Source organism: Cnephaeus nilssonii (assembly GCF_951640355.1).
Source record: "Cnephaeus nilssonii genome assembly, chromosome: 21".
NCBI classification, from domain to species: Eukaryota; Metazoa; Chordata; class Mammalia; order Chiroptera; family Vespertilionidae; genus Cnephaeus; species Cnephaeus nilssonii.
Window position 1 is genome coordinate 14492862 of NC_137092.1, and position 11374 is coordinate 14504235.

Below are 11374 nucleotides of genomic sequence, written 5' to 3' on the forward strand. Positions count from 1 at the left end.
TATCTGGGCAAAGTGACTTCTTTCCCAAATCACTCCCTTCAGGAAAGAAGAGGGAGTTTCGCTTCCACCCTATCAAGGAGACGGTTGTGGAGGAGCCAGTTGATATCACCCCTTACCTTGACCAGTTGGATGAGTCCTTACGGGACAAAGTGCTCCAGCTACAGAAAGGCAGGTAGGTGCACCCTGTTCTCAGCCCCCCGACGTCCAGCCCCGGGTTTTACCTGGTGCTTAGTTGGGTGGCAGGATGGTGGGGTTGGGGGGACTTGGTAGGTGTATGGAGAGGTGGTTGAAGCTGCATGCGGGATGCCTTCTGCAGTTTCTGTTGGCGTGTATGGACTGGGTGTGGCAGCCTCATTTCCCAGCACCCCGGGTTCTCACTCCATATATCCTCACTCCATGTGTTCTGAGGCTCTGAATTTCGAAGCAGGATTGTGGGGATTTCGCTTCTGTATGGGCCTCTGCCCAGAGAGCAGCAGTTCTACCCCGATCCTCCCCACACAGCAGATTCACACAGAGCTTCTTTGTTTTGTCTCTGTGCGTGTGAGCGTGCTGCTGTTGTGGGGGTGTGTCCTGCCCTCTGCTATCACTTACGTCCCTGAGATTTCCTCTCACTTCTGCACTGCAGTGATACAGAGGCCCAGTGTGAGGTCATGCAGGAAATTGTGGACCAGGTCCTGGAGGTAAGAAGAAACCCTTCGCCTTAGGGAGGAAGCAGCCCAGCCTGCCCAGCTTCAGGCGCCTTCCCGCCCCCCCCAGCAGCTAACTCCCTCCTCCCTTGCCCAATGGGTCCCCTTTTCTGGGGGGAGAGGCTGATTAATCCTGGAGGTGGAAGCTGATGAGTCTGGGCAGTGGGGGCAGTAAGGCTTGGGTCTGATGGTGACATCCCCTCCCTTGTCTCACCACCCAGGAAGACTTTGACTCAGAGCAGCTGTCGGTCCTTGCGTCCTGCCTACAGGAGCTCTTCAAGGCCCACTTCCGAGGGGAGGTGCTGCCCGAGGAGGTCACGGAGGAGTAAGGCTCATCTTTCTGACTTAGGAGCCAGAAGTGTGCTCCCAGAGGCACCTTGCTGAGGGCTGAGAACAACCATCTGTTCTGATTCCCGTGTACTGATTCATTTAAACGAGGGTTTCTTCTTCCCTGCTGAAGGCCAAGCGTACTGGGGTGGTGGGCTAGCTCCCACCCTTGTTTAAATGAATGTGCCTGCCCTGCTGCTGTACCCAGCAGCCCCCATCCTTGCTCTTCAGGTGGGATCGGACCTTGCCTGGACCCTCCCTGAAGGGCAGGAGTCTCCCTTTCAGTGACGATGACAACCCAGATGTGGTCCCGTGTTAGGAACCTGTGTTCTCCGGGACCAAGCCTCTGGAGCAGCAGACGTTGACTTTTAGTTAGGAAAGGAGGAGGCTGGCATCTGGCCTCAAGCTGGTCCTCCACAAAATCTGCCTGCAGCCCACCCTCTCCGCTTACATGGACTCTCACACGTCACCTTCCTCTCGTAGGTCCCTGGAGGAATCTGTGGGGAAGCCCCTCTACCTAATATTTAGGTAAGCATCCAGCGGTAGGAGACACTGCCCTGCCCTCCATCCCCTAGAGCACTCATATGCTCTGTCCCGGGGTAATGGGACCCCTTTCCAGGAAGGAAGGGGATGCAGTGGGGCAAGCAGACCACGCCTCCCCGGGAGCTCCTAGGAGAGTGCCCCGGTAAAGCCCCGCCCCTCCCTCCCCCTCTGCCTCCAGGAACCTGTGCCAGATGCAGGAAGACAACAGCAGCTTCTCTCTGCTTCTGGACCTTCTCTCCGAGCTCTACCAGAGGCAGCCCAAGATCGGCTACCACCTGCTCTACTACCTGAGGGCCAGGTGGGCGTGGGCCCCACATTTAAGAAGGGGTCAGGAAGCATCCTGGAGCGCCTCTCTCCTCCCACACGCGGTTCCCCCCTCCCCCTTGTCTGTCATCACCAGGGCCTTCCATGTGCGCCCTCTCTCTCTTTTTTTAAATAACAGCTTTAAAGTGTACAATTCAGTAGTTTTTAGTATAGTTACAAGTTGTACAACTATTACTACTGTCCAATTCAGCACATTTTTATCACCCTAAAAAGAAACCCGTACCCTTTGGCAGCCCCTTTCCCTGTCTCCCTTTTACCCAGCCCTGTGAACCACTGATTTGTTTTCTGTCTATAGATTTATTTATTCTGGGTATTTCATATAAATGGAATCATACAATGTGTGACGTTCCATGCCTGGCTTTTGTCACTTAGCATACTGTCTTCGAGGTCTATCCCCATTGCAGCGTGTATCAGTTCTTCCTTTTTCGTGAGTGAATAATACTCCACATTTTGTAATATCCATTTGCTCAGTAATGGACATTTCACAACGCAGAGTACCAACCACTATATGATCACGGCCAGTGATGGACATTTCAGTTGTTTCTACTTCTTTTTTTAAAAAATATATTTTTTATTGATTTCAGAGAGGAAGGAATAGGGAGAGAGAGATAGAAACATCCATGATGAGAGAGAATCATGGTGGATCGGCTGCCTCCTGTAAGTCCCTCACTGGGGATCGAGCTCACAACCCGGGCATGTGCCCTTGACTGGAATCGAACCTGGGACCTTTCAGTTCACAGGCCAACGCTCTATCCACTGAGCCAAACCGGCTAGGGCTCTACTTCTTTGTCTGTTGTGAACATTCATGTACAGATTTGTGGGTGAGCATATGGTTTCGGTTTTCCTGGTTATATACCTAGGAATGGGTCAGATGGTAACTCTAAGTTTGTGAGGAAGTGCCAAACTATTTTTCCAAAGTGACTGCAACCATTTTACATTCCACCAGCAATGTGTGAGAGTTCTGAATTTTCTACATGTTCCCCCAACACTTCTACTGTTTGGCTTTTTTATTATGGCCATTGTAATGGGTGTGAAGTGGTATCTCACTGTGGTTTTTTTGTTTCTTTGGTTGTTTTTTATTGATTTTTTTAGAGAGAGAGGAATGGAGAAGAATAGAGAGATAGAAGGCATTGAAGAGAGAGAAACATTATTGATTGGCTGCCGCCTGCACGCCCTCTTGTGGGGATCGAGCCTGCAACCTGGCCATGCGCCCTGACCAGGAATTTAAGGGCGATTTCTTGTTTCCTGGGTCGACACTCAACCACTGAGCTACACCAGCTGTCCAGATTCATTCCTATTTTTAATTGGATTATTTGTCTTCTTTACTGTTGATTTTTAAGAGTTCTTTATATATTCTGAATACAAGTTCCTTATCAAATATATGGTTTGTATATATATATATTTTCTCCCATTCTGTGGGTTATCTTTTTACTTTCTCTATGGCATCCTTTGAAACACAAAAGTTTTACATTTTGATGAGTCCAGTTTACTTTTTTTTGTCACTTGTGCTTTTGATGTCATGAAGATTTATGCTTATGTATTTTTCTATGAAGTATATATTTAGTTTTTACAGTTAGGTCTAAAACCCATTTTGAGTTAAGTTTTGTTATATGTTGTGAGGTAGGAGTTATTGTACTCATTGCTCAGAGCCCAGAAAGCAAGAAAGAAAGGTTTCTTTTAGCCTGACCCGGGCCCTCTTTCTCCTGTTGTTGACTGTCCCCATTTAGTAGCTTACTGTCTAGAGCACTGGGGAAAGGTGGGGAGAAGGAGCAGTGTCTCCTGGTTCCCATAAGTTATCAAACCCTTGGGGAGGCAGGGGAGAGCCAAGAAATAGATCAGCCCCAGGCACCTGGGGTAGCAAAGGGCTTCTAGTGGCAGCCTACTTGAGGGATGCTTGAGGTTGGGTGCTGGGGCCAGGCTGCTGGCTTAGGCTCAACTGGTCTTGCAGCAAAGCCGCCGCAGGGAAGATGAACCTGTACGAGTCGTTTGCCCAGGCCACCCAGCTGGGTGACCTGCACACCTGCTTAATGATGGACATGAAGGCCTGCCAGGAGGACGACGTGCGACTGCTGTGCCACCTCACACCCTCCATCTACACAGAGGTCAGTGCCTCCACCCGTATCCATGGGGGTGGGTAGCAGCGTGCCCTGTCTCATTGCACACAACCCTGACCCTCCTTTACCCACCCCACGGGCCTTGGTGAGCCATTTCTTCCCACACCGCAGCTGTCCCCGCCGTCCACATCTTTATTAAAGATTTAAAAAGGTCTGAAAGCTCCCAAGTGTCTCTGCGAGTTGGGATCTGGGCCTATATACTTGGCTTCATGGCTTTGGACCCAGGACGGGCCCCCATCCAGATCCACGTTCACAGATCTCAGCCCTCTTGCCAGCAGATGGCTCACCCTCAGAGTCTTTCTAATGGTTCCCAAAGACCAGGGCCTCTGGTGGAGACTCAGCTTTCATTTCCCGGCCCACGCGTAGTCTTCCCTGGAACTGGAACACAGGAGGTGTGAGCTCTTCCTCCTTTGGTGAAAGTTGGCAGGAACTGGGAAATCAGGGCACCGGGTGTGGGCCTGACAGGAGGAACTGTGATCTCAGCCAGAACTGGAGGGAGGAGGGGTGCAGCTGCCCAGCAGATGGCAGTTTCCTTCTCTGCTCCCTAACTGGTGAACTGGTTTCTCCAGAAGGGGTCCTGCCCACCCCCCACACCCTGAACACTCCCTGAACACCCACACACTCTCTACACCTTCTCTTTGGCTGAGGATCAGAATAGATTGGATTTCTTTGCTGCCAGAGATGCAAATGCGTATTTTGTCACCACACAGAACGAACCGTCGTGTCCAATCCCTTTCTGCTCTAGCTTTGTCGCTATGTAGCTCCCATTCCTTCCCTCGTGCGCGCGCACACACTACCCCACACGTAACACAACCCGGTTCTCAGGGGTTAGGTTCCCAGCTTCATAGCTGTTGGGTCTTTGTTTAGGGTTTTCTATTAGGACCCTGTGTCTGGCTCACCCAGGCCCCCCCCCCCCCCTGCCCCGACCACATGCTAAGGCAGGGGAATGGGCTGTGAGGTGAAGGCCAAGGGGTGCGCCCTGGACTCCTGCCCTAGGACCCCTCTTTTTCGCTCCAGTTTCCAGATGAGACCTTGCGGAGTGGGGAGCTACTGAACATGATCGTGGCCGTCATTGACTCTGCACAGGTGAGCGAGTTGTCATCCCAAGAAGTGTGGGAGGCAGGACTGGAAATCGGGGCTCTGCCTCCCCACCCGGCCTGCAGACAGCGTCCGGCTGCTCCTGGCGGCTGTTGTGTGCACTTGACCCCGGCCGGGGGCTGGAAGGAGAGCAGCCCCAGAGGGGCAGGTTGGGCTGGTAGTCCCCCAGGGGTTCCCCTTCTCCATATTCTTGGGGCACTTCTGTTCCACAGGGAAAGCGAAGGGATTGGTTTTTGCTCTCACCGGCCTTCCACGTACTTGGCTCAGGATGAAATGTCACACCGTTTCTGTCTGACCTTTCCACCATGCATACGTCCCCAAGAGGCTTTAGCTTTGCTCACGTCCATTCTCAGGCCTGAACTGGGGCCCCGTTTCTGTTCCTCCTCTCCATCCATAAAGGAGGAAGTTTAATACTCCAGAGTCCGTCCTTTGCTTTGCTTTCCCCACACCTGTAATCAGAGCTGGGTCTCCCATGGCCCTTCCCTCCGCGGTGCAGGCTGGGATGGGTCCGAGGCCCTGACTGTGGTAGAGACGTTGCCATTCTCTTGCCTCGCTGTGAGAGGTGGCTTCATTAACTATTCTTGCCCCAAATGGGTCTGTGGTTACCACCCTGGCCTATTCCTTCTTTCCCAGGCCCCTTTGTCCTTCAGAGACCCCGGCATCCATTGTGTGCCATTTCCTCCCTAAACCTTTAAAAACTAGGCTTTCACTTCCTCTGATTTCCCCCGTATTGAGCCCTCTTGGTTCTCCTTCCATGCTAGCTTCCCGGCCTCCTTTAGAACCAGGGGGTTATGGCTTCTTCTCCTCCTCCTTAGCTCCAGGAGCTGGTCTGCCATGTGATGATGGGGAACCTGGTCATGTTTCGAAAAGACTCCGTCCTCAACATACTCAGTAAGTGAGCAGACCCTTTAGGAACCTGGGAGAAGCGGGGTGGCAGCCTGTGGATGGGAACGGGAGAGCTGGTTGTGGGGCTGAGAAGGGACAGAACAGCATCCACCCTGCTCTGCGGTCTGGGGTCATGTCTCTGGATCTGCTCCTTGCTCTGGAAGATGGAAAGATAATCTCCAGCTCAGGGCTGATGGGGTACAGAAGCTATCTGAAGGCTTTGGAAATAAGCTTTTTGTGGAAGGGGAAGTATCTGTAGGCTTAGGATTGGAGTGCTGGTTGTTAGGGGAAGAGAGGGAGGGAGGAAGGGAGAGAAAGAGACAATAAATGTCTCCTCACTGTCTCGAAGTCCAGAGCCTAGAGTGGGAAACCTTTGAACAGTACTGTGCCTGGCAGCTCTTCCTGGCCCACAACATACCCCTGGAAACCATCATCCCCATCTTGCAGCACCTCAAGTACAAGGGTGAGTAGGGTTGTGGTAGGGAGCGTGGTGACGGGACTCTCCTAGTCGGGCTGGGGCAAGGCTGAGGCCTCTAGCCTTCTAGATGAGCCCAGGCCCACTGCTCCCCTCGCACCGAAGCTCTTGCAGAAGGTCAGCCATTTCTGCTCTTAGCTGAGCCCTGCACGCCCATCTGAGCCAGGCCCCGGGCTGGGCTCAGGCTGTGCAGGAAGCGGGTAGGATTCCTCTTCCTGGCTCCTGAAGATTGTTTTTGCTCCTCCCAGTGGCTGTTGGTTGGAGGATGGGAGAGGTACCCGATGTCTTCCTGGAATTATGCATGCCTCTGAATGGCCTCTCCCCTTCCTCCACAGAGCACCCCGAGGCCCTGTCCTGCCTTCTGCTTCAGCTCCGGAGAGAGAAGTGAGTTCCCCCCTGGAGCTGAAGAGCCCCCGTCCAGCATACCAAGAGATGCTCCTGACTGCAGGGCTTTGGTCCTGCCCCTTTGGCGTGTTTGTGCCTATTGTTGACTTGGGCCTATTCTGTCCTTTCCCCAAAGTGATTGACAAATCAGCAGCTCCCGGCCATCTGGGCTTCCTCTGGACTTTCCCCCCTGCCCACCAGGAGCTGCCCTGGGGGTGGGGACCGGACATCCCTGTTTCCTGCTGCCACAGCAGTTCTAATCCCGGGAGCTTCTCTCCCCTCCCCCAGGCTCTTGAGGCCACCACTGGCTAATCCAAGAGGAGCAAGGGTCAGAACAGAGGGGTCACACACCACCCGCTTCCTCAACCTGCTGGTTCCCTGCTGGGTGGGGTGAGGCGGAGAGGGAGAGAAGGCAGAGAGGCCCCGCCCCCATCACAGACACTTTGTGTTTGTTTGTTTTGTTAATCCTCACCCGAGGATATTTTTTCCATTGATTTTTAAAAAAATATATTTTATTGGTTTTTTACAGAGAGGAAGGGAGAGGGATAGAGAGCTAGAAACATCGATGAGAGAAACATCGATCAGCTGCCTCCTGCACACCCCTTACTGGGGATGTGCCTGCAACCAAGGTACATGCCCTTGACCGGAATCGAACCTGCGACCTTTCAGTCCGCAGGCCAACGCTCTATCCACTGAGCCAAACCGGTTAGGGCTCCATTGATTTTTAGAGAGAGTAGAAGGGAGGAGGAGGAGAGAGAGAGAAACATTGATGTGAGACAGACACATCCATTGGTTGCCTCCCGCATGTGCCCCTATTGTGGCCGGGGATGGAATCAAAGGCCCTTCAGGCTGGCACTCTAACCACTGAGCACACCAGTCAGGGCCATCACAGGCACTCCTGCAACAGCTCCATATACATGGCACAACAGCTGTGTCTTTTCCTTCCTACCTTCCTGTCTTTCCCTTTCCTCCTCTCTTGCCTGAGAGACTAGAAGTGGAACAAAGCATCCTAAAGGAAGTGGGAAGGCAGGAGGACTGTGTGGGGACTGTGCCTTCCCAGCCCTCACCGGCGCCTTCCCTGGGCTGGGTGCTAGTGTGGCTCACAGATCCGGGAAGGTGGGGGAGGGGAGGGGCAATGCTCACGCACCACATGTTGTCCTTTGCCTCCCTGGTCCATTTCCTGAATGTTTGGGGGAAAGGGAGGGACTTGGGGCTTCCTTCCCGCAGGTCCACACGCACCTTCTACCACAGAAATGAAAGAATCTCACTTCTTGTCTCCTGGCTTCTGCAGAGGATGAAACCAGGCATTCCTGGGCCTAACGAGAAGAGGGAGAGGGATGTGAGAGTAGGAAGCTACAGCAGGACTCGGGTGGGGCAGGGGTGGGGAAGGCTGAGGTTTGGGAAGTAAGTACATGGGAGAGATCTGGAGGTTCCTGAGGCCAGCTGTGTGAGCAGGGTGCCCACAGCCCCTCTCACGCCCCCAGGCCCAGCGAGGAGATGGTCAAGATGGTGCTGAGCCGGCCCTGCCACCCCGATGACCAGTTCACCACCAGCATCCTGCGACACTGGTGCATGAAGCACGATGAACTGCTGGCCGAGCACATCAAGTCCCTGCTCATCAAGAACAACAGCCTCCCACGCAAGAGGCAGAGGTGGGAGTGGGCCCTTCAGGACACACCAGGCCCAGCTGCCGCTGTCCACCCGCCACCCCCAGGGCAGCCCATGCTGTCCCTGCCCGGCTTGTGGGTGACACCTAGTGGTCCGAAGCTACACGGCACGCAGGACCATTGTGGCCCCTTCCCCTCTTTTCCTAGTGCCCTGTGGCTGGCCCCTATTCTAGCTCACCTCCCTGATCCCATCGCACCCCTCCCAGCCCTCGGTCCCCGTCCCCTCCCTGTACGGGCTGTGTGTCTGCAGGAGGGACCTGGGGGGGGGAGAGTGCACTCCGGGAGCCCGCACTGGGAGCTCAGATCTGGTCCCCGTGACTTCCTTGCAGCCTGAGGAGCTCCAGCAGCAAGCTGGCCCAGCTGACTCTGGAGCAGATCCTGGAGCACTTGGACAACCTGCGTCTCAACCTGACCAACACCAAGCAGAACTGTATGCTGGCCGCCCTCCCTGAGTCTGGCATGCCCGGTGCCACCCTGGCTCAGACCGCCCCTGGGCCGGGTGGGAGCAGGGCAGAGATCACCCCTGGGTACCGTTGTTAAGCTCCCAGACCTCTGACTGTTCTTCCCTCCCTGCTGTCCCTTCCTTCTCCCTCTAGTCTTTAGCCAGACTCCCATTCTCCAGGCGCTGCAGCATGTCCAGGCGAGCTGCGACGAAGCCCACAAGATGAAGTGAGGCTCCTTGGGAAGGAGTGGGAGAAGGCCAAGGGGAGGGGGCCCTCTGGGGACACAAACTTAATGGCCAGTAAGACCGTGGGGTTGAAGAGCAGCTGAGACCCGGGCAGGGGGCAGAGAAGATGGGAAGGAGGCCAGAGGCCCCCTCTGAGAGCTCGTTCTCCTGTCCCTCAGGTTCAGCGACCTCTTCTCCCTGGCAGAGGAATACGAGGACTCTTCCACCAAACCCCCTAAGAGCCGGCGAAAAGCAGCTCTCTCCAGCCCCCGGAGTCGAAAGAATGCCACTCAGCCCCCCAATGCCGAAGAAGAGTCTGGTTCTAGCAGTGCCTCGGTGAGAACCCTCGCCAGCGCAGGGAAGGAACGTGGGGGCAGGGGAGTTGGGCAGCAGCTGTCAGGCTGACGATCCCCCTTCGGTCCCCTCCAGGAGGAAGAAGACACAAAGCCGAAGCCCACCAAGCGGAAGCGGAAGGGGTCCTCCGCCGTGGGGTCTGACAGTGACTGAGTCCCTGCTCCCGGCCCACCCCTAGTTGGACGACCCTCTCCTCCTCGGTGAATCAAAGGTTTAACGGGCCGGGGAGATGGTAGGGGAAGCACCCTCTCTCCCCATCCCAGAACTCAGCTGGTGGGAAGCCTGATCCGCTGCCATGCAGCCCTCCGCCCCTCCTCCCCCTCCCCGGGGCCTCCGCCCATCACACTGCTGCTCCACCGGCACTTGGGTTCCCACTGAAGCCAGAGGCTCAGAACCTGGACTGCGGGGAGGCCCTCAGGCCCCTGCCCCGCCCCAGCCCAAAGAGCTGTTTAAATCAAGAGGAGAAATGGCAGAGGGGCAGCTGGCCAGACGAGGATGAGAGGAAAGACTCAAGGGTGCGAGTGTCCTTTCTGATGATCCCCTTTAGATCTTCATTTGCCCTGAACAGGCAGCCTCGTCGCTCTCCATACACTGGTATGAAATGGGCACTGAATCTGACGATGTCGGGCTGCCTGTTTCTTTCCATGGGGCAGATGCCACAAGCGCTCAGGAGGAACCTGGCGTGCCCTGGAGGCACCTCACGCTGGGCCAGAGCCCTGAGGAGTCTCAGACTGTTCCCCAGAACTGTCAAAGGTCCCATTTCCTTGGTTGTCTTCTTTGGGTTTTTGTGGGGTTTTCTTTGGCAGAGATAATCGTGTTTTAAAAGCTGTTTTTAAATGACAATAAAACAAGCCAGAACCTCTTTTGTGCTGGAGTTGCTGCCCCCATTTACCCTGTGCATGTACAGGTAGTCTCAGTTTAATTGGCACCCCTCTTGTGACTTCATAATTTCCCCCTTTCCCCTTCCTGTCCTCCCCCCCCCTTTTTTTTTTTAAATATATTGATTTCAGAGAGGAAGGGAGAGGGAGATAGAAACGTCAATGATGAGAGAGAATCATTGCTTGGCTGCCTCCTGCACGCCCCCTCCTGGGGATTGAGCCTGAAACCCGGGCATGTGCCCTGACCAGGAATTGAACCGTGACCTCCTAGATCATACATAGGTCGACGCTCAACCACTGAGCCACACCGGTCAGGCTGTCCTCCCCTCTTCTTGTTTGAAGCAGAGGGGACTTGGCTTTGTCCCCCATCATTCTGGCTGCCACTGGCAGTGAAGGCCAGGCAGTAGGCCGAGGTCTGTCCTTAACCATCTCAAGTAGAGACTTCCAGAAGCTAGTGTTTGTCATATTCCATTTAGGAATGCCAACTACGAGGAATGCTCCCAACTCAGATCCCGGACACGTGGAGAGTGCAGTTACAGGGAGGGGGCTCCCTCCCTCCACACTGTGTGCCCGCAGCCGGAAGAGCTCCTTGGCTGTGCTGTTCCCCTCCTGTCAGGGCGGCCGGTGGCCAGCTAGAGAGGAGTGAAGTTCAGGCTGACTGCAGACAGTTGCTATTCAGCCTGCAAGCTCCTCTCAGAATCCAGCTTCTCCCCTCCCTCAGAGCTGCTACTCCTTCCTTTGCAAGTCTGAACCGCCAGAGGCCTCTCTTCCTGCCTCTCTCCTTCCCCAGTTTTCTCTGCCCCAATTAAAACCGGGATGGAAAGCACTCACTGGCTGGCCCCAATTACTGTACCCTTGCCCAAAGGGCGGGGCCTCCGCCACGGCCCCTCCGGAAATCTGGCGGGCTGGGCCTCCACCTTTCCCCTACTTAACTTTCAGCTCCCACCCATCCCCTGGGGTTGCCGCCGCTGC

General features: G+C 54.8%; 1 protein-coding gene across 1 annotated transcript in view; it reads left to right on the forward strand.

Annotated features, from left to right (window-relative positions):
• INTS3 (integrator complex subunit 3) overlaps positions 1–10386 on the forward strand; it is a 39290-nt gene extending 28904 nt beyond the window's left edge. Inside the window, exons 16-30 of the mRNA XM_079761582.1 lie at positions 43–172; positions 626–680; positions 908–1011; positions 1497–1541; positions 1735–1854; positions 3829–3982; positions 5012–5080; positions 5908–5983; positions 6327–6440; positions 6788–6836; positions 8321–8488; positions 8833–8933; positions 9100–9172; positions 9350–9506; positions 9600–10386. Of these exons, the coding sequence (XP_079617708.1) occupies positions 43–172; positions 626–680; positions 908–1011; positions 1497–1541; positions 1735–1854; positions 3829–3982; positions 5012–5080; positions 5908–5983; positions 6327–6440; positions 6788–6836; positions 8321–8488; positions 8833–8933; positions 9100–9172; positions 9350–9506; positions 9600–9677 (1493 nt within the window). The 3' untranslated portion in view covers positions 9678–10386. The remainder of the gene's footprint in view (positions 1–42; positions 173–625; positions 681–907; positions 1012–1496; positions 1542–1734; positions 1855–3828; positions 3983–5011; positions 5081–5907; positions 5984–6326; positions 6441–6787; positions 6837–8320; positions 8489–8832; positions 8934–9099; positions 9173–9349; positions 9507–9599) is intronic.
• The last annotated feature ends 988 nt before the right edge of the window (positions 10387–11374 follow it).